Source organism: Excalfactoria chinensis, chromosome 3 (assembly GCF_039878825.1).
Source record: "Excalfactoria chinensis isolate bCotChi1 chromosome 3, bCotChi1.hap2, whole genome shotgun sequence".
Classification (NCBI taxonomy): Eukaryota; Metazoa; Chordata; class Aves; order Galliformes; family Phasianidae; genus Excalfactoria; species Excalfactoria chinensis.
The window spans coordinates 30,087,954-30,108,186 of record NC_092827.1 but is presented as its reverse complement, the minus strand read 5'-3'; the positions used below and the strand labels follow the sequence as shown (position 1 = coordinate 30,108,186).

Genomic DNA, 20,233 nt, shown 5'->3' with positions numbered 1-20,233 from the left:
TAAAAGGAATACCAAACATTAAACACTTAAAACTAAAAGCTCATGTATGTTTACATATTTTTCAAAAAGTGGAAAGGAAGTCTGTTTCGATGGAGTTATTCATATCAGCCTTTGGAAACCATTCACTCAGCTGAACTTTAACTCAAGACTAATAATCCAGAGATACTTTATCTTTCCATACCTCATTTCCCTATCAGTGAAGAAACATTTCCCAAAACATGCCTTTCACGTCAGCCAAGCAGCTCAAAACAATCAAGTACAAATTCAGATTTTCACTACAGGTAGAAGGAAGTGACACCTCTGCCTTATCTGAACCTTCGTGCATCGGTCTCTGGGGAGACAGTCCACTTATGCCCACTTTCATTCAGCCTGCCTAGCTTTCTCAGCATCCCCTGCTTTCAGCCATCTGAACAAGCAGATGCCCTTCTCCAAGCAATAAGTTAAACAAGTGACACATGGGGCTATATGGAAAACAGATTATTCTCCTTATGTCTCCACTCAGAAATTCAGAAAGAGTGTTAGATGCATGTTAAGAAAGCAAACAAACGCATCGCCTATTCAAGTAAATCTGAAAAGATTAAAAACTGAAGAAAAAAGTAGCAGCTGATTGAAAGTTGTTTTTTTTTATTCAGTTCTTTCATCCCCCTGTGAACTGCTTTTATTTGAATAAAACAAGATTGGTCTCTGACATTTTCTGAACAAAAAGAACCTCACCAGTGCTCAAACTGTCACTGACACTGACCCCTCTGCCTAAGGGGCAACGCTTTTAACTCAGTCTTACAACCATTTCCTGCTCCAAAAGGAAAAGCTTCATAGCAACCGAACAGAACACATGTTTACAGGCATATGTAGTCGATTATTATGCATTAATGTTTTGGCCTGCTGCTTCTTTATTTATTCCAAGCTGTCAGGAAAAAAGTATTTCAGCTTTCAATATCTGCAGTGAGTGAAACATGTTTCTCTTTTAATTTATCTCCAAAAATGAGTTGTTCAAACAATATGAGATCTCCTATATACTAACACATGACCCAAGGCTCCAACTCTGGAGCCTTTTACTCTGTAAGAGCGTATGTTCAAATATCTGAGTGGTTTGTGTTGTAGTGGTCAGTTTCTTAAGGACACTTTTCTTTTGGGTATTTCTACATCACTCTTGTTAAAAGGTATCTTAAAGAGTGAAAAAAAAAACAAACATTAATACTGGGTTGTTTTAATAATAAAATTATTAGCAATCACTCAGCAATTATTAGCAATTATTAGCAATCACTATTAGGCAACTTTTTATTTGCCCTGTGATCTCAGTAGCTTCCATTAAAAATCTCCATTAGAAGTCAAACAGAAGAGTCCAACAACTAAATATATTCTAAAGCTAAATATATATCCTACAATTCAGGATGGATGTAAAATTCATTTGAATTTTGATTAATTAGCAGGTAATCCCATGACAGTATTCCAGGTCTTCTCTTAAACCAACAAGTCATGACATGGTATCTAGACATAACTATGTCCAAAAAAAAAGACATTTAAGAAAATTGCAAGAGACAGAAACCCAGTTCAGAAAGGAGATCTGCATGCACTGAACTACATTTTCTGCTCCCTCTTCTGTTGCCACAGAAATCTGCTGTAACACTACTTTGCAACAAAGGATTCTGACATCTTCCATATGAAAGCTTTACGACAGTCAAATAACTGATAAGCCTTCCTGCTTGGTTTCACTCGTTTCACAGGATTCCCAGAAAAGATTCAATAAGGAAAAATATATATAAATAAATCTGTACTTGTGAAGCACTGATCACCAAAGCGTTGCCCAAAGGAAAGGATACCTATCCTGACAGGTAGATGTGAAGAACAGGAATTCCTCACAGGTTTATCCAGATTTATTTTGTTCCATTGACACAACCAACACTTCAGAAGAGTAGTTCAGATAAACAGGAAATTGTAAGAAGGAAAAATACCCCTTCAGCTGCTAAATCTTCCCTGATTACTATTTCTGAGGCATTCATACATATGAACAGACCTGAATATGTGAAGTAGCAACAGCTGAAAGCCTTCTCAACATGATGCTCCCTTGCTCAAGGCGGTATGTTTTATTCCTAAGTGCTCCATATACTTAAATTGTACTTCCACCTCTCCCCTAAGACTCCCTTAGGAGAAAACAGTATTTATTCGATTTCCATTTAATCATCATTCTCAAAGAATTTTACAGCTCTACCTACCAAAAGAACGTAAATTAAACTTACGTTTCTTGCTCTCTCCTCCATGCTGGATTTCCTATAATCTACAAAAAACTGGCATCCCCACGAAAGCTAAAGAGTAAAGTATAAATGATAAAATATGTTACCTAACCTTCCCCCTTTCTCAGCAGGCAAGTGGGAACAGGAGAGGTCAGGAGAAGCTAATGCAAAGCTTTTGCATTAACTTGAAACAGCCAGTAAATTTCTATGTCATTTAATCCTTCCATAATAGAAAAGCAGACAAGCAATTGCATAGATATTCTCTTCAGGAGCATGGTGATATGTGAAACAGATGAATAATGGAAAAATAATTATTTAAGGAAAACAACTCACTCTAATGTTAGACAAATGCTCAAACAAGCTGCCCAGAGCAGTTGTACAACCGCCTTCCTTGGACATATTCAAAACTCTCCTGGACAAGACCATAAGCAACGTAAACTGGCTCTTACTGTGAAAATTGGTTTGGAGCAGGTGACCTTCAAGGTATCTTCCTTTCAACCCTTATTATTCTATGGTTCATTAACAGCCCCAAGCAGAGCTATGTGCTGCTGATGGGGATATTTCATGACGCTGATAAAACAGTACTTATTCAGCTCCAAATTGTTTGAAAAATATTTTATCAGCAGTTCACATCAAAGCTGCAGATTTACTCACCAGAATTTGTTTCTGCTGATGACTATGCAGGTAGCCCACTCAGTGATGAATTCATTCTGATCATCTGGCTCATAGACCACATTATACCAGACTCAAGAAAAAAGCACTCTGCCTAATCACACCACAGCATTCATGTGTTCCTACAGCAATGACTCATCGCATCCCTTGTCCACCCACCAAAAACTTTTGCTGCACAAGAAGCACACCTGCAGAAAAGCATAACTGACTATGGAGATTTGAAAAGCCATATCGGGTGATAGAACATCCGTTTGCAAAAACAAGCTCTAAAATCAGCATTCACCAAACACTTACATGTGGGATAATATATCAACTTTGATCAATTCCACATATTTTCTGACTCTGTGCGATGTTACACAGCACTACAAGACATCCAGCAGGAAAATGCACAACAGTTACCAAAGCTACGTACTAAATCATAGCCTCTCTGTTAGGAGAGGCTGGGTAGACTATCTGAGTGACAAACTGGGGAAGAAGCAGAGGCAGCCTCTCCCACTCATTAGAATCAGTAGTGTAGAAATACTTTATGACAGTCTGAAAGCAAGCTGGCTCTAGCCTACATTGTGAAGCAACTACGCTCAACACAACAGCAAGGATTTAACACCGCTAGAAAAAAAAAGAGTACTGAATAACCAAGAATCTGCAGTAATGAAAAACATGTATCACAGATAATGCAAAATACATGCATAAGTAAAATAAACTTTGATCTATATGCAGTGCTTCCATAGAATAGCAAAAAATCCCTGCTGGATTACAAAGATACAATGTTTCTACAAATTAACATAAAGGAGACTTTCTGTAATTGCTAATATGTCACTCTAGTCACCAGAAGACAATACTGAATTAAGATTAACCTTCTCCTCAAAATGCTTCTGTTGGAAAACAGCTCAGATGTTTGACCTGTTCTGTTCAATATCTTTATTGACGATCTGGATGAGGGCATTGAATCCACTCTCAGTAAGTATGCAGATGACAGCAAGTGGGGAGAAAGCATCAGTCTGTCTGGGGATAGGAAGGCCCTCGATCCAGACAGGCTGGATTTCTAGGCTGAGGCCAATAGGATGAAGTTCAACAAAACTGGGTGCCTAGTCCTGCATACAACAACCCAAGGTAAAACTACAGGCACAGTGGTTGGAAGACTGTGTGGAGGAAACGGACCTGGGAGTCCCGGTTGATGCTCTGCTAAATATGAAACAGCAGGTAACCCAGGTAGTCAAGAAGGATGGTGGCATCCTGGCTTGTATCAGGAACAGTGTTGCCAGCAGGAGAAAGAAAGCAACTGTCCTCCTATTCACCTCAAGTACTGTGTTCAGTTTTTGGCCCCTCACTACTATAAAGATACCAAGGCCCTGAAGTAGGTCTACAGAAGGATAACAAAGCTGGTGAGAGGTCTGGAACACAAGTCTTACAAAGAGCAGCTGGGGGAACTGGAATAGCTGAGTCTGGAGAAGAGGAGGCTCAGGGGAGACTTTACTGCCCTCTACAACCACCTGAAAGAAGGATCTAGGAGGTGGGGGTCAGCCTCTTCTCCCATGTAACTAGCAATAGGACTAGAGGGAATGGCCTCAAGTTGCACAAGAAGAGATTCAACTTGGATGTTAGGAAAAAATTCCTTTCTGAAAGGGTGGTCATGTATTGGAATGGGCTTCTCAGGGAGCTGCTGGAGTCTATCTCTGAAGGCGTTCAAGAAACATTCAGATGTTGTACTAAGGGACCAGGTTTAATGGGGAAGTATTGGTGGTAGGTACTTGGACTGTATGATCTTGAAGGTCTTTTCCAGTCTTGGTGATTCTATGACTTCAGCAGTTTGACCCTCCTAACAAATGATTCCCATGAAAACTCAATGTTGTACTCCTGTAATAAAGTCTGCAACATCATCTTAAATTGCAGTGGTGATAATTATCACATTCTCATCACCAACTTCAGAGGCAGAAAAAGTAGCAGACATGCTAAATTAGTCCCATGCAATGAATACAAATGAAACAGAGAGCAGGCTGATCACATGGCTAATCAAGGCAATTGAGAGTGTTTTATTTCCACTTAAGGAATAGTAAAGGTTTGAGGAGTGACATCTAAAACAAAGCACACAAATTATACAGGCAGACTCTGTATTGATACAGACTGTAGATATTAGCTATGTTCATAAATTCCATCTTCTTAATATGTGACATTTCATCCTTGCTGACACTTTATTACTACAATATTATTTCTTAAATGTTTCAGTGTAAGTATTTTCTCAAATGGAAAATTCCAATTTGATGGAGTTCAGCAGCAAATACTTTATGCCCAGAAACGTCTCTTTAAATACCTTTAAAATGTGCTGCAGCAGCTTTCAAAAGCTTTGGACAGAATCTCTAAGGTTTCTGGACTCTTCTTTGCACTGGCAAAGCCTCACCCAGAGTAGAGTCCAGATGTAAAACCCAATACAGGAGAGACATGGACCTGTTAGAGTGTCTCCAGAGGAGGGCCACAGAAATGACCCAAGGGATTGCACAGCCCTAGGACAAGGAGAAATGGTTTCAAACTAAAAGAGGAGAAATTTAGACTGGATATTAGGTAAGTTTTTTTGTTTGTTTGTTTGTTTTATGATAAGGGTGGTGAGGCACTGGAACAGGCTGCCCAGAGACATGGTGGATGCCCCATTCCTGAAGATACTCAAGGTCAGGCTAGATCAGGCCCTGGGAAGCCCTATGGATGTCCCTGTTCATTGCAGGGGAGTTGGACTACATGATCTTTAAAGGTCCCTTCCAACTCTAAGGATTCTGTCATCCTACAATCCTAAGTTCCTTATTACAAAGTAAATCCTTTATTTCTCCTCAAACAGATTAACAGTCTATAAGAAGAAACAATTAAAACCAGTACGTCCCAAACAAAACATTCATTGCTTTCAAAACAGGCACACTAAAAACAAAGGAAAAACACAGACATTGACTTTTTTTTTTAATGTCAATATCCAATTGATACAGAATGTAGAAGTACATACTATGCCATTATCAAATTCTCAAATAACTTTTCTTTTTTCTAGCTGTAAATCTTAAGAAAAGAATTGGCTATTTAAGATGAAAATGAACAAAATGTACGATTGTGTAATGAACAAGGAACACGTTCTCCAGATGTTCCTATTCAAAGGCATTTATATAAATCAGAACAAAAAAAATCATAATCCTGCCAGACTGCTCTGGAAGAACCATGCAAAAAAAATAAAAAAAATTAAAATTAAAATAAAAAAGAACCTGCAGAATGATCTGCAAAGTCTGTCCACAAAGATACAAGAATAACCAAACTCCAGGCTTCTTAGATTTTATCCCATCACAATACATAAACCACTTTCAACGCAACGCAATTTCCACTCCATCTTAAGTCTGACAAATCAATATTGAACTACTTCATTCAACCCCATGCACTATGTGCATAAGGACAAGCGTATCCATAAAAGGGGTAACAGGGTGCTTCTCCAATAAGCTTTCACGCTGCTTCTGAAGCAGTGCTTATAAAACAAACCCCTAACTACTCATTTCTCATGCTACTTTAGGATGAATTTTTCTCCTCAGCTTATTGCTATGTTTCATACAGCAGACAAAAGACCCCATGATTATCAATTAAAAAGACTCAGAAGAAAGAGGAACACCTCACACCTGCTAATTCCCAAATAGTGGGCTTCTGGAAGGCACTAAAAGGCCCAGACAGCCTATCCAAACTATATTCCGCTACTTGGTGACCTTGTAGTGAAATGCTTGGCACCACAAGTGCAGACACAGAACTTCCACTGACGGATCTCTACTCCCTTGGCAGTAAAATACTGTGAAGTCTCCTCAATAACTAATTTGCCTGAAAAAAGAAAATAACAAAAACATTTCCACAATATAAACATTTTAAAGTATTTTATAAATTCTAGAGGAAAATGTATAGATTTTTAAAATGAACCAAAAGGTCTTTATCTATCTCTATTTGCCCAACTTTGAAAAGTTCTTCTACTATTTCACAATACTAAAAGCTGTCAGGATGCTCAGCATGTATTTATTTATTTATTTTAAGCGTATCCAAACCTTAGCCAAGAACTTCAGCAAATACAGTAACAACTTGGGGACATCTATATCTCATTATGTACATTTTCCCCCATAAGCATTTCACTTACACAGCCTGGCTTCACAAACACACAAAATACATTGTGTTTAAGTAATCGCTTTTCTCCAAAGTTGACTACCTCAGTTTTAGAAATGCAGGCACCTCCTGCCTAGATAAACAAAACCTCCTGAATTATTTTGCTGGACTATATACAAACTAGTCATTTACTGAGAATGAAGCGTTCTCACTGTGAAAAACTCAAACACGAGCTTACACCTTAGACACAGAATCTGCAAAATAACATTCAGGGATTACAGCGGATCAGACATTGGAAATAAACATCAGTGCTGCATGACAAGCTAGCATTATGATGAGATATATCAGCAGAAAGCTGTAAGCAATCATGTTTTACTCAGTAAGATCCAAGTAGAGTAATGTACTCAGCTTTGGATGGCCCATAATCTTCAGCTGCAGCAAGCAGAGTCCAGAAAAGATTGATCAATAAGAAAAAGCTTTGAAAGCATAATCCTGTGCTGGGACAGTGTGCGTAGGGAAGCCACAGAATTTCCATATCTGAAGGTTAAGAACAGCCTTGGCAGTTATCTGTCCCAAAACATACCCTGTCCTTCAGAGATCCAAATCTGTAAGGCAGGCAGAAAGTAGAGCAAAACAAATATGGAAGTGATAAATAAAATCATTTTTAAAGCATCCAGCTGATTGCGAATGATGTGGCTAGGTCATCCTCACATAAGGATGTTATTTTCTTGCTCTGTGGTTTCATATGCAGTTAAATCACTTGCTTTTTGATGTGATTAAAATTTTCCACAGGGAAAAAATCTTTAATTCAATTCCCCCTGCGCCCATGGGGTTCTATACAAGTGCTATTTCTTCAGTGATTTTCCAGCTTGCAAGAAAATATTCTGTATCCTGGATAGATTGAACAGATTCTGTTTTTTATTCACAATCTTTTTTCCCCACCCACCTCTCACCCTGGTGTGGTACCCTGGGCCTGGTGCATCCCAGGGTACAGTTGGCTCCTCTGGCTGCTAGGACACACTGCTGGCTCAGATGCAGCTTCCCATCAGCCAGAGCTCCCAGACTCCTTTTCAGAGGGCTGGAATCGTAGCATGTCACCATATCTCCCCATAAAGAATTTTAACCTTCCAATAGTTGCATAAATCATAACTTCACCAAAATACTGTATCCAGATACATGCTTACAGATGAGTGCATCCTTGTGAAAGGCATCTGCATGCAAGTGATCAGACTTAGGAACTGGTGTGGTCTTGGAAACATATGTATACATATTTACTAGTGGTGTAAATTAATTTCTGTGATAATGAACTTTAAAAAAAAAAAAAAGTTGGTATTTTGGATACTGCATTCCAATTCTTTCATTTCAAGAAGTGTATGTGTATTTGGTCTCTACTATCCACAGAAAACTCAGTCCAGGATATGCAAAACTCACTGCATGTAAACCAAAGAATTTCTGTCTCCCCAGAGCACTGTTTTAAAGAAAGAGATGACAAGTCAACCTTACTTTCGCTGATTTCTCAGAGCTCTGAGAAGGCCTGATCCTACATTAATAGATTCCTGACACAGCAGTAAGCATAGATCAGACACTCCTTTCAGCACAGACCAGAATGGCCCATCACTACACAGAGGCACTTCCAGACCAGGAAGTCCTCAAGACATAAGCGTTTGGAAGATGGTAAAACATTCACAAAATCATATATACATACTTCACTTCCTTATATGAGCTTCTCAACATATTCGTTTTTGGCCACAGTGCCTAGGTGGACCTTCCTTAGGAGTGACCCATTTAGACTGTTTTAATATTCTTATGAGCAGCCTGTCCCTATTCTCTATTTCTCTCTGTTTATTCTACCTCCCTCTACTCTACATACCTAGTCTCTGACTAATTTCTGACATTCTTGTTTCTCAGTCTTTACATCTGACCACTTTCTCCGGTTTTACCTAAGTCTGTTTCCCACCTCCTCCTTTCTTTAACTGCTGCCATCTGATTCCTGCCTCTGATCTGTTTTGTATCTTTGTAACGTCAAATGAATGAGGGAAAAGATGTCAAGAAGTTCTTTCCTATGAGACCGGTGAGGTGCTTGCACAGGCTGCCCAGAGGGACTGTGGGTGCCCTGTCCCTGGAGGTGTGCAAGGCCAGGTTGGATGGGGCCCTGGGCAGCCTGGTCTAGTATTACATGTGGAGGTTGGCAGCCCTGCCAATAGTGGAGGAGTTGGAGTTTCATGATCCTTGAGGTCTGTTCCAACCGGGGCCATTCAATGATTCTGTGATTCTGTAAAAGAGTTAATACTAATCATTCCATGCTACAGTTTTATTTCGCACACCAAGTGGAGAAACCAGCCACAACTATCTACACTCCAAGATCCTTTTAAATACATCCATAGGCCTGAAGACAAATGTGGACAGATATTTCAGCCAGGTATCACTTTCTCTAAAGTGTAAAATAATACATATCTCTTTAAAAAAAAAAAGTTTACACAGATTACCTAGGCTACAAAAATAAAGTAATGATAATCAAGAATCTACATGTTTTCAGGAAGGAGGATTATACAGCAAGTGACTTCTAAACATTCAGTTAATGCAGAACTTACTAATATCCATGGAAGAATGATGATTTGCTAAGGCTGAATCCAGCTTTGACATCACTACTTCAGATGTCAACAGAAGATGCATAGGAAGAAACATGATATCCTAGGTACAGCTGTCATTGAAAAGAAACTTCTACATATTGACACGCTTACATACAATTCCTCAATTAAACAATTTCAAAAGATACTCACCTAATCAACAACTATGATTTATTTTCTTTTAGCTGGGCTTCTGCTTACTGGTATACATCTCTAGCTGTGTTTAAATAAAAACACGGAGCTTAAGCAGCTTTTCCATCAAAAATAAAGTCTTAGATTTGATGATGATTTTGTCTAGAAGTATTTTTTTCTACTCACTACCTGTCCAGAGAGACCTGAGTAACAATACAGATAGCAACCACCATCAGCATAGAGTTACTGCTGAATATTAACACACTGAGCTCTCACTGCTGTAGTATTAGATCATCAGATCTCAACCTCTTTAATACACTTTAAAAGGAGGAAAATATGTAGCAAAATAATTACTCGTAGGCATAGACTGCCACCTAGTGATTTTTATTAGCGACAAAATTGGGGAAACCTCCAGTTCCAGAAAGGGGAAAAAAGAAGCAATTTCATCAAATTTTATATCAGCATAATGTGCTACTTGCATTCCCTATTACTATGCTAATGGCAATTGCAGGAGAGAAGCTTGGAAAGAAAGTCCAATAAGTTTGTAGCATTATTGTACAAGCAAGATCAATGAGGCTGGTTGCATCATCAGCTCTGTCTAGAATCCCTCCTTATTTAAAATTGACTATATTTAGCCTCTGCATAAAACAAGTGCTGCATCTGGAACTTCTTTCTAAGACAACACTGACAGACAGGTACACCCTTGTTGAAATTTTGGATTCCTTCAATTTTAGTGTTTTTGGGTTTTCCTAGTTCTCCTAAGCACTGTAACACCTTCAGTTTGTCATGAAGTCATTACATGTTTTCTATAGGATTTCATTGCTAGCAAAGAAACCAAAAGTTACTTGTGTCATCTTACCTGCCTTACAAAGCTGAATTATCATTTTGTGGACAACTCCTAAGTTCATATTTCTTCCTCACCAAATCTGTAGATCAGACATTGTTACCACGTACTTACAGGTACCTCACCAGTGGCATAATTATAAAAACACATTTGCTTTTCCTACCATGTCTTTTCTAATACCACTTTTTATCTCAATCGCTACCGACACCTTCAGTTCACTTTTCAGCGACATCTTAGAATTTGTAAGACAGGAAAGGAACTTAAGATCCTTCTATAATATAAGCATAAGAGAATAAGAGATTACATTTCTTTTAAGGCACAAACACATCAGAAAAGCTTTTCGAATTTCCCTCTTCCAACTAACATACTTTTCAGTCAAAACAATTCTGAAAATAAATTCAATTCCAGCTAAGTTGCCAGTATATTAAGACTATTGCTCATCACAGCAACCAAATTACTTATAGATATTCCTTGCAGCCCCTCAGCAGCATCCACCTCTACAGCAGCCCTGCACCCAGGGGCAGGAGCTGTCACAGTCTTTGAACAGCACCAGGATATCTGAATGTGTAGTGTTAAAATGCTACCACAAGAATGAAAAAATATCTACCCATCACTCCAGTACTGCAAGGCTTTCTTACCTCAGAAGAGACCAACAAATTATCCTCAAAGCAACATCCTAATGGTAAAAAGTTTACTTTTTTTCATTTTAAAGTGGAGATGCTCACTACAAAACAAGGTCGATAATGAAACTACCTGCTCCTCTTGCTTACTTCTCAAATGAATTCTTGTGCTGCTCGTTTCTACAGCAGCTAACTGCTGTCTCAGAGACTTCATTTTCACATGAATTCTGATGAACAGAGGACATGTTCCACCAGACTTACAGAACAAACTCAATCCCAACGTGCAACTGCAATGACTATCACTAAAAGTTTCAATCAGAATTTATGTAGATACATATTAATATATAAGCAGCAGAGTGAGAAAACAGCTGCATAACCAAGGAGGGAAGATTCAGGCTGGATATCAGGGGAAGTTCTTTACTATGGGAGTGGTGAGGTGTTGGAACAGGCTGCCCAGAGAGGCTGTGGATGCCCTATCACTGGAGGTGTTCAAGGCCAGGTTGGATGGGGCCCTGGGCAGCCTGGTCTAGTACTAAATATGGAGGTTGGTGACCCTGCCTGTGGCGGGAGGAGTTGGAGCATCACGATCCTTGAGTTCCCTTCCAACCCAAGCCATTCTACAATTCTATGATAATCACTAAAGAAGAGAATTAAGACAAAACAAACTTATCTTTCTAAATTGTCTTAAAAGCACAGCCTTCCTTCTCTCCCTTTTCCAGCACACTGTTTTCTTGTAATGTCCAAGTCAGCAGTAACTCATCTTCACCACATAAATCAGTTAAACAGATGTAATCCACTGCAAGTAGTTACAGTCATTTTTGTGCCCTGAAAAGCCTGTAACATTCTGCTTCAACTGCTGGATAGCCCAGTGGGGAACACAACTCCCATATTAAAAGCCACCACATTACTGTAGCCGTAACCAGTTCCCAAGAGGGGAAACCACTATGTACCGTCTTGAATGCCATAGATTAAAAGATTATTCTTTTTTTCTAGCATCCCACAGCACTTCTTGGGGCAAAAAGCTACCTAAGGAAATCACATCAAAGTTAAAAACAGTGATGTCGAGAATTCCTCCAAACTTGCCTACAAGATATCACTGAGTATATCCAAAAACATTCAAGTACTATCCAAAAACAACACAAATATGGCACTTATTTTCTTTCAGACTATTTGTTGTAACGAAATCTACGCCTTTATCTCCACTGATGTGAAGATATAGAACACCACAGCACAGAAAGCAGAATTAAGTGTCTTCTTAAACGAACATAATGTAAAGACTAACTTAAACCACGGATAATGCAAGAAATTAAAAGCTTGTGGGAGCTTTCAATAAAATTCAGATGGCCTACATCACCTTTGAAGGTTTCTCCCAATTTAATTATTCTCTTCTATAAAGCTCCTTATTTTAAATTCATTTAAAAAATAAAAACAATTTAAAAAAATTAAGATAGTCTTTTAAATTAAAAGATCCTAAATAACTACATTTTTCTTCCACTGAACACACCTCAACTGCCTGACATAATTAAGTATGTCACATTTCTCTTATATTTTTGCATATACATTTTTCCCCATCTAGACAGTAACACCATCTGAATGCCTTCACACAAGTCTCCTAAACAAGAAAACCAATTGCATTCTAGGTGAAGAACAAGCATAGCTATAAAATTGCTATGCTGTGTTTTTTTTCCATATTTCCAGAGCAAGTTAGAAAATATTATGTTTAACAAAATATTCAAACCTACTTCAAGGTAAGTCCTTTCCAGTTCGTGGCAAATAAGACCGAAAAGCATCACGAGTAATTGATAAGTGGCTCTAATTTGATGACAAATAAAATGGGGCTCAAATGATGAACACTTGGTCGAAGTACAGTTAAAAATTTGAAGTTATATTGATAAAGTTATTTGAAGAAGCAGAAGACAATTGAAACATCAACAAATTCAGTAACTTTGAAAGCTTACGTAACAGATAGCACATCAAAACTCCTATTTATAAAGAAAAATAGAATAATAAAGTAATCCAGCTATAAGATTTCTCTCCCACATATTCTTCTCTTCTCCCACAAAACCACACGGGGTAGGAAAAACAAATGTTAATACAAAGGTAACACCAGATGTAAACAGTAGCTTACCATACTTATCTCGCAAGCCAACTGTACACCTGAATACTCCACCAAAGGCCACATCTTCACCAAATATCACTAAAAAAAGAAAAAGAATAGCGAAGGAAGGTTAATGCAATCCCAGTGCATCTAATTTTCCCATGAACGTTTCAACAGTTTTTCTGTTAAGCACTTAGCACTTCATTCTAGTTCAAGATTTCTCTAGATCTCCAAGTGCTTCTTTTACACAGTCTAACTATAAAAGAAGCAAGGCTAACAAATAATCAGTGAAGTAACAAATCTATGCCTTGAAACACTATTAATCTAACTGATTCAGCTACGGCTTCATTAGGCCACTTATTTTTCTGAAGTATTCTATAACATCAAGAGATCTAAACAAATAAAAACAATTCCAATAAACAATTATGAAAGAGTTACTGAAGTTGTATATTATGCTTCAACTCAAACATTCATATTTTTCGTCCACAGATTCCAGTAAATTCAGTGATTTTGAAAAGCATCAAATTGAAGTGTTCTACAAAATAATAATCTAATGCGAAATTTAAAGCCTCCTGTAAACATGCCCACCAGATCCCTCAAGAGCTTCTTCAAAGGAAATCCTACACTGAAAAGATGGCAATCTAATAGCCAGGACAACTATTAGTATTCAACACTACTATACTCATACAGCACCTGGACAATAAAAGTTTTTCCCCCCAGAATAATTCCTTCTAGACCTACCACCAGTTACACGAGAGAAGAGGCCAACCCCTGCTCACGACAACCTCCCTTCAGGTAGTGATGGAGAGCAATAAGGTCTCCCCTAAGCCTGCTCTTCTCCAGGCTGAACAATCTCAGCTCCTTCAGCCACTCCTCCTAAGACCTGTGCTCCAAACTCCTCACCAGCTTTCCTGTCATTCTTCGAACACATTCCAGAGCCTCAATGTCTTTCTTGCAGTGAGAGGCCCAAAACTGGACACAGTACTTGAGGTGCAGCCTCACCAGTACTGAGTACAGGGGGACAATCACTTCCCTATTCCTGCTGGCAACACTGTTTCTGGTGTGAGCCAGGATGCACTTGGCCTTCTTGGCCACCTGGGCACACTGGTGGCTCATGTTCAGTGGGGCATCAATCAATAGGCCCAGGTCCATTGTGCTTTATGACAGAAATAGATGTTCAAAACATTGCTCCAAATCATTTTTATCAAAAGCTTTGTAGTGTTTTCCTACTACCATATGACTACACACTTTGGAATCATCTGGTATTAAGAACAGCCCTATTTGTCAATGCTGTCAGCAAGCTTCCACGAACCTACTCACTCTCCTCATCCACTGAAATGCATTCCTGTCTGGATTCTAGTTCTTATCTACCCAAGTATGAGTTCCCCCACTACTTACACAACAGTTGCTCAATTCCTATACAACTGAAAACACATGAAGGATACACTTTCTACTGCAAGAATCATTAATTAAATCACTAAGTAGAGAGATACTGACAACACACAAATCTGGATTGCAGAATCCTGGTACTGTCTGGTGAAGGGTTTTACACAGATACAGCCCTACAAGCTGAGGAGCAAAACTAGAACATTAGAGCGAATAAAAGGCTGAAGGTCGTATACCTGTTTAAGTTCCTCATAGAATTACATCCTACTTACTTTTATATTATTGATACTGCAGAAATATTGATAAAACCTGTTTTTGGAACCTATTTACCTTACAATTGCCCGAGTCAAGCTTAATAAAGTTGATTATAACACAGCTTTAGATTGAGAGGGAATGTATACAAGTGCACTACTGGATACAGAACATAAAATTTATCCTGACAGAATACACAATTAGACTTCAAACTAAGCAGTGGTTTAAACAGTGCCAAAAAAGAGCTACTAATGACAACAGGATCATACAGCTTTTCCATCTGTGTTCCTGCCATTGAAAAATAACATTTTAAATATCTGCCCTTTATCACACCTTTGTTGATGACAGAAGCAATAGATCTACTGTTATATCCATGAATCAAGTAAATCATCTTGTTCGATATGAAGTTTAGGATAATTCATTTTTAACTGAACTGTATTGAACTGTTTCTTCAAAGCTATCAGTTACCCAGACTGCTAAAGACTGGAGAATTCTTATATGGCCTACCAAAATCAGTAAAGCTGAAAAGAAGTAATAGAGAAGCAATAGAGAGAAAGGAAAATGGACAGAGCAGGGAATACGCAGTCTTTCAGAAGTACCACTTCCAGTTCACTCAACTCTCCATACTCAAAAAGCAAAGACAAAAAAAAAACCCTCCTTTATTTTCTGCTGAGACTTAGACTGCCCTAAAATAGCAGAAATGCATTAGCAAACATATTCCTGCCCCAACTTCCAATCAAAATACAACAAGCTGATAAGAGAAGACAACTACAGCTTAGAATGCATAATCCATTAACAATCTGTTAATATTCCACTTATATGCTTTAAATCCTAGCACATCTTTAAGCTTTGCTTATTATCAAAACATAGAAATAACATATCACAATATTTAAAGGCAATGAGAAAAGCATTCACTATTGTGCACAAATTCGCAATACAAAATGCAATTGATGAAAAGCAAAACTTGCTAACAAGTAGAGCATACCTGCAGTTGGATCTTTGGCTAAAGCATTATCCAAGGCACTCGTTATGGACTGGAAGAGATTCATCTTCTGAGTTTGTCCTGTGGAAAAGGGATTATTATTATTTAATTCAGTTCAAAATACACAATATAATAGAAAACGCTGGTGCAAAACATAACTAAAAGCTGAGTCAATAGCCATAAATACAATCCCCATTAGGAATGCCTCAAAGACTCATTTATTGAGCAAACTTAAATTTACAGGATACATGGAACCAAGTACAGTGTACTTGGCAATCCCAAGGACTATAACCCTACTCAGCCACTTTGAAAAAAGTACAGCCATAGTTGCAAATGTAGACATGTAAAGCTTATTCAAATGCTAGGAAGAAAGATGAATTCAATTTCTCAAAGGAAAAGGAACCCGCAGTACAGCCTTATTGCCCTGATACCTTCTGCTGAGGTTTACCAGATCTCAGCAAATTTCCTTTACTGTGTTTCAATTATTACTTTTTAACCTCTAGCCTTTACTATTCACAGAGACCTGCTGCCATCAGAAGTTTCCTACACCTCTTGGCCTGCAATTAGAATCATAGAATCACCAAGGTTGGAAAAGACCTAAAAGATCATCCAGTCCAACCGTTCACCTATTACTAATAGTTCCCACTAAACCATGTCCCTCAACACAACATCCAGTCTTTCCTTGAACACCCCCAGGGTCGGTGACTCCACCACCTTCCTGGGCAGTCCATTCCAGTGCCTGACCACCCTTTCTGAGAAGTAATACTTCCTAATGTCCAGCCCGAATCTCCCCTGCCGTAGTTTGAAACCATTGCCTTTGGTCCCACTCCCAGCTCCTTCAGCCTCTCCTCATACAGCCTGTGCTCCAGATCCCTCACCAGCTTTGTTACCCTCCTCTGAACACGTTCCAGGGCCTCAATGTCTTTCTTGCAGTGAGAGGCCCAAAACTGGACACAGTAAGATTAGAAAGTGTAAGAAGCATTAAACAACAAAAAAAGTGGGAAGTTAGATATGGAACAGCTGTACTTTAAAAGAGATTTAAGTATTAAGGCCTAATACAGGTCCTTTACCCCACTGCAAGGAAATAAGTGGCAGAAAATAAAACAAAAATGGCAGCCACATGTGAAAACAGGACTAAAAATACCAGAAAGAACTAACTTCTATTTACAGTACCTGTCAACAATCACTCAGCTAATTATCCCTTGGTAATTAGCTTTTTTGTGTTTGTGTGAAGATTATGGTTCAAGTCATAGCAGAGCTAGGGAGCTGTGTTCCTATACTTTTTCATGCTCAGTGGCTTTTCCTGTCACAGCTTACACAAGCCTTTAAGAAAAAGCTGTGAGAAACCATTGTGGGAACCATTCAAATTGTATTAAAGCTATAAGCGATCAACATTTGCAAAGTGAAAGCTGGGGAACAGCAGCTATTTCTTCTTTTCCCAGTCAGCCACACAAGGTTATCCTTTCAGCAGGGCAGTATTTGCTATAAGGAAATACCTATTCCTCCAGCAAATGTCAAATAGCCAGCACTGACTGTTCCAACCCGCTGGTCCTGCTTCTAACAGCTTCTGCATCAGCCTTTGCAGGAGAGAAGAAAGGAGAAAGTAATTGTGCCCTTCAGGTGTGAGCTATAAAGTTAGGATTAACGTCAAGACCAGACTAGTACTGTCATTTATTTTCCTTCCTTATTTCTCACAGAATCCCAAGGGTTGCTTTTGCTTGTTTTAAGTCAGGGAACTAGCTTGCATCTTAGCATTAGCGCTGACTGCCCCCCTCCACACACACACACACAAGGGTTTCTTCACTGGGACCTCCAGCAGAGGCCGGCAGCACGCAAACATTGCGCTCCGGGACATCTTGCACGCCTGTGCCTCCTCAAAGCACATGGGAACGGCTGAGAGCTGTCTCAGACTTCACTACAAAGTCGGAACACCTCATAGAACATCCTGTGTTGGAAGATCCCCTCAGGAACCATCGAGTCCAACTCCCAGCTCCACACAGCACCACCCAGAATTCAAACCCGATGCCTGATAGCGGTGCACAGCTACTCCTTGAACTGCGGCAGGTCGGGGCTGTGCCCACTGCTCTGGGCAGCCCGTTCCATGCCCACCAACCTCTGGTGCAGACCCCATCCCCAACTCCCAGCTGCCCAACCTCATGCCGTTCCCTCGGGCCCCGTCGCTGTCACACGAAGCAGAGCTCAGCGCTGCCCTCCGCTCCATGTGAGGAGCTGCAGCCGCCATGAGGCCTCCGCTCAGCTCCTCTGCTCTGGGCTGAACAAACCCAGTGACCTCAGCCACGCGGCCGGGCCAAGGCTGAGCCACGCGGGGTTCCGGCGGCCCCACCCGGGAACTGCAGAGAAACGGCGGTGGCGGGCCCGACAGCAGAGCCCTGCCCGCAGGGAGGACCCCGGCCCCGCTCTCACCGTAGGTGCTGGGTGCCGGGTCCGGCTCGAAAGCGAAGTGTGCAGCGGCCCGACGGGGCGCGGCCGGCAGGGGAGCCGAGCGGCTCCGGAGCGCTCCGCAGCATCGCGTCCTGCCCCCAGACCGGCGCAGCACCCACGCCAGCCCCGCCGCCGCCGCCATCACCATCCCTCTCGGGGGGCGCCACGGCCGCCGCGCGTTCTAAAGAGGCGGGGTCCCGACCGGGAGCTCTCATTGGCCAGCGAGGGCGGTGGGCGGGCCAATCAGTGGGAGCTCCGCGGTGGGTGGGGAAGGTGAGAGGGGAGCGAGGAGAGGGTGAAGTGTTTATAGGCGGAGGCACGCGGGAAGGAGGGGCCTGGGGGGCGGGGCCATGGTGGGAGGGGCGGGGCCAATTTGGGGGAGGGGCCAATGGGAGGGGCGGGGGCAATTTGGGGGGCGGGGCCAGGGGTGGCACGTCACGCGGGGTTGAGTCTGTGGTGGCGTTGTGAGGTGGGCGGTGTGTCCGTGCTACTTAATGTCCGTGAGGTTACTTAAGACCGACATGAATCTGAGAACTAATCGCAAGTACTGGACTCTGCCAAGAGCGTATGGCCCCAGGTCTGTTATACTGCTACCAAATATCCCAGTTTTGGACATAGCTTGTAGCTTCCTACATTTCCCAGTATGTATTGCTTTGTTTACACTGTAACTCTGCAGATGGTGCAAGAGGAATTCTGTCACCCTAATGCTATGTCCTGGCAACGCCGCTCTCCTCTTGTTTTCTTTGCTGTTTTCTCTCTTCCTCCTACCCTAATTATAATCGGCAATTCCATTTTTAAATGACACGAGTGTTTCCTAATGTGAGGTGAAGCAATACTAGAAACAACAGGGGCTACCTGCAGAGACATTATTCATCTTTTTATTTTTTCCTTATAAAAGGTTGTAGTGTTTCATAATTGTGAGAGGAGAATCCCACTCGTTTAGTTCAATCAGTTCAAATGGTCTTGAAAACACAGAGCATATTTAGCTCTACGTGCTACTGTGGCTTAATCTAGAGGTACCTGCATAGGGAAAGCTTCCCTCTTCTCCCTTGTCATTCCCAAGCACAATTCCCTTGTCTGTTTAAATATGCTGCCTTTATGAAGCATTTTGTCCTCTATGGATGTCTTAAGCTTAGTTCTGTGTTTTCTTGCTGTCGTTAGGACTAATTTCTTGTTTCATTCAGATTGATAGCGTTCATTTTGATTGAAATAAAAATAGTAAACCACGTGTCATCCACGTCTAAAAGTAAGAGAGTGTTACAACATGTGATAGAAAGGAAAATCCACAGCCCATGAATTGCCTTTTGTCAGCAGACAAAAGTTGGCATTAAAAAACAGTCATGTGGTCTGAAGCAGTCTCCTTTGGTTCACATGATTTCCCTGTAGTTTTCCTCTGTATTCCTGTCTGCCACCAGCAAGTACTGTACTGGAGATAGCTGCGTACAATGCAACGTGGCCCACGGGCTTAAATAAATGTTTGAGATTCAGTTCACCTTGTCACAAACTGACCTTGCATTGCTGATTAGAGCAGGAGCTGCTATCAGTCACCAAAATAATCAATGTTACCTCACAATGTTAATAGGAATTTCTGTAAACTGAACGTATAGATTTTGTACTCTGCTGGTATAGTTTCTGTACACCAGCTACCCACTCCTTCAACCAGTATCAATAGATGTATAGTGTGGAAGCAGGTGTGGTGAGCAGGACTAGGGAAGTCATCCTGCCCCTGTACTTTGCATTGGTGAGGCCTCAACTCGAGTACTGTGTTCAGTTTTGGACATCTCAGTACAGAAAGGACATGGAGGTACTGGAGCAGGTCCAGAGAAGGGAAATGAGTAGCCACAAA

The 20,233-nt window shown here is 40.5% G+C and overlaps 1 protein-coding gene across 2 annotated transcripts in view; it reads right to left on the bottom strand.

Moving 5' to 3' along the window:
- Positions 1-18,636, bottom strand: part of BCKDHB (branched chain keto acid dehydrogenase E1 subunit beta) — a 106,466-nt gene extending 87,830 nt beyond the window's left edge. Inside the window, exons 1-3 of one of the 2 annotated variants that reach the window (XM_072333517.1) lie at positions 18,370-18,636; positions 15,949-16,026; positions 13,356-13,424 (exon numbers count right to left, since the gene is read on the bottom strand). In XM_072333517.1, the coding sequence (XP_072189618.1) occupies positions 13,356-13,424; positions 15,949-16,026; positions 18,370-18,535 (313 nt within the window). In that variant the 5' untranslated portion in view covers positions 18,536-18,636. The remainder of the gene's footprint in view (positions 1-13,355; positions 13,425-15,948; positions 16,027-18,369) is intronic. The other variant, XM_072333516.1, reaches the window with a different exon arrangement.
- Positions 18,637-20,233: the final 1,597 nt, after the last annotated feature.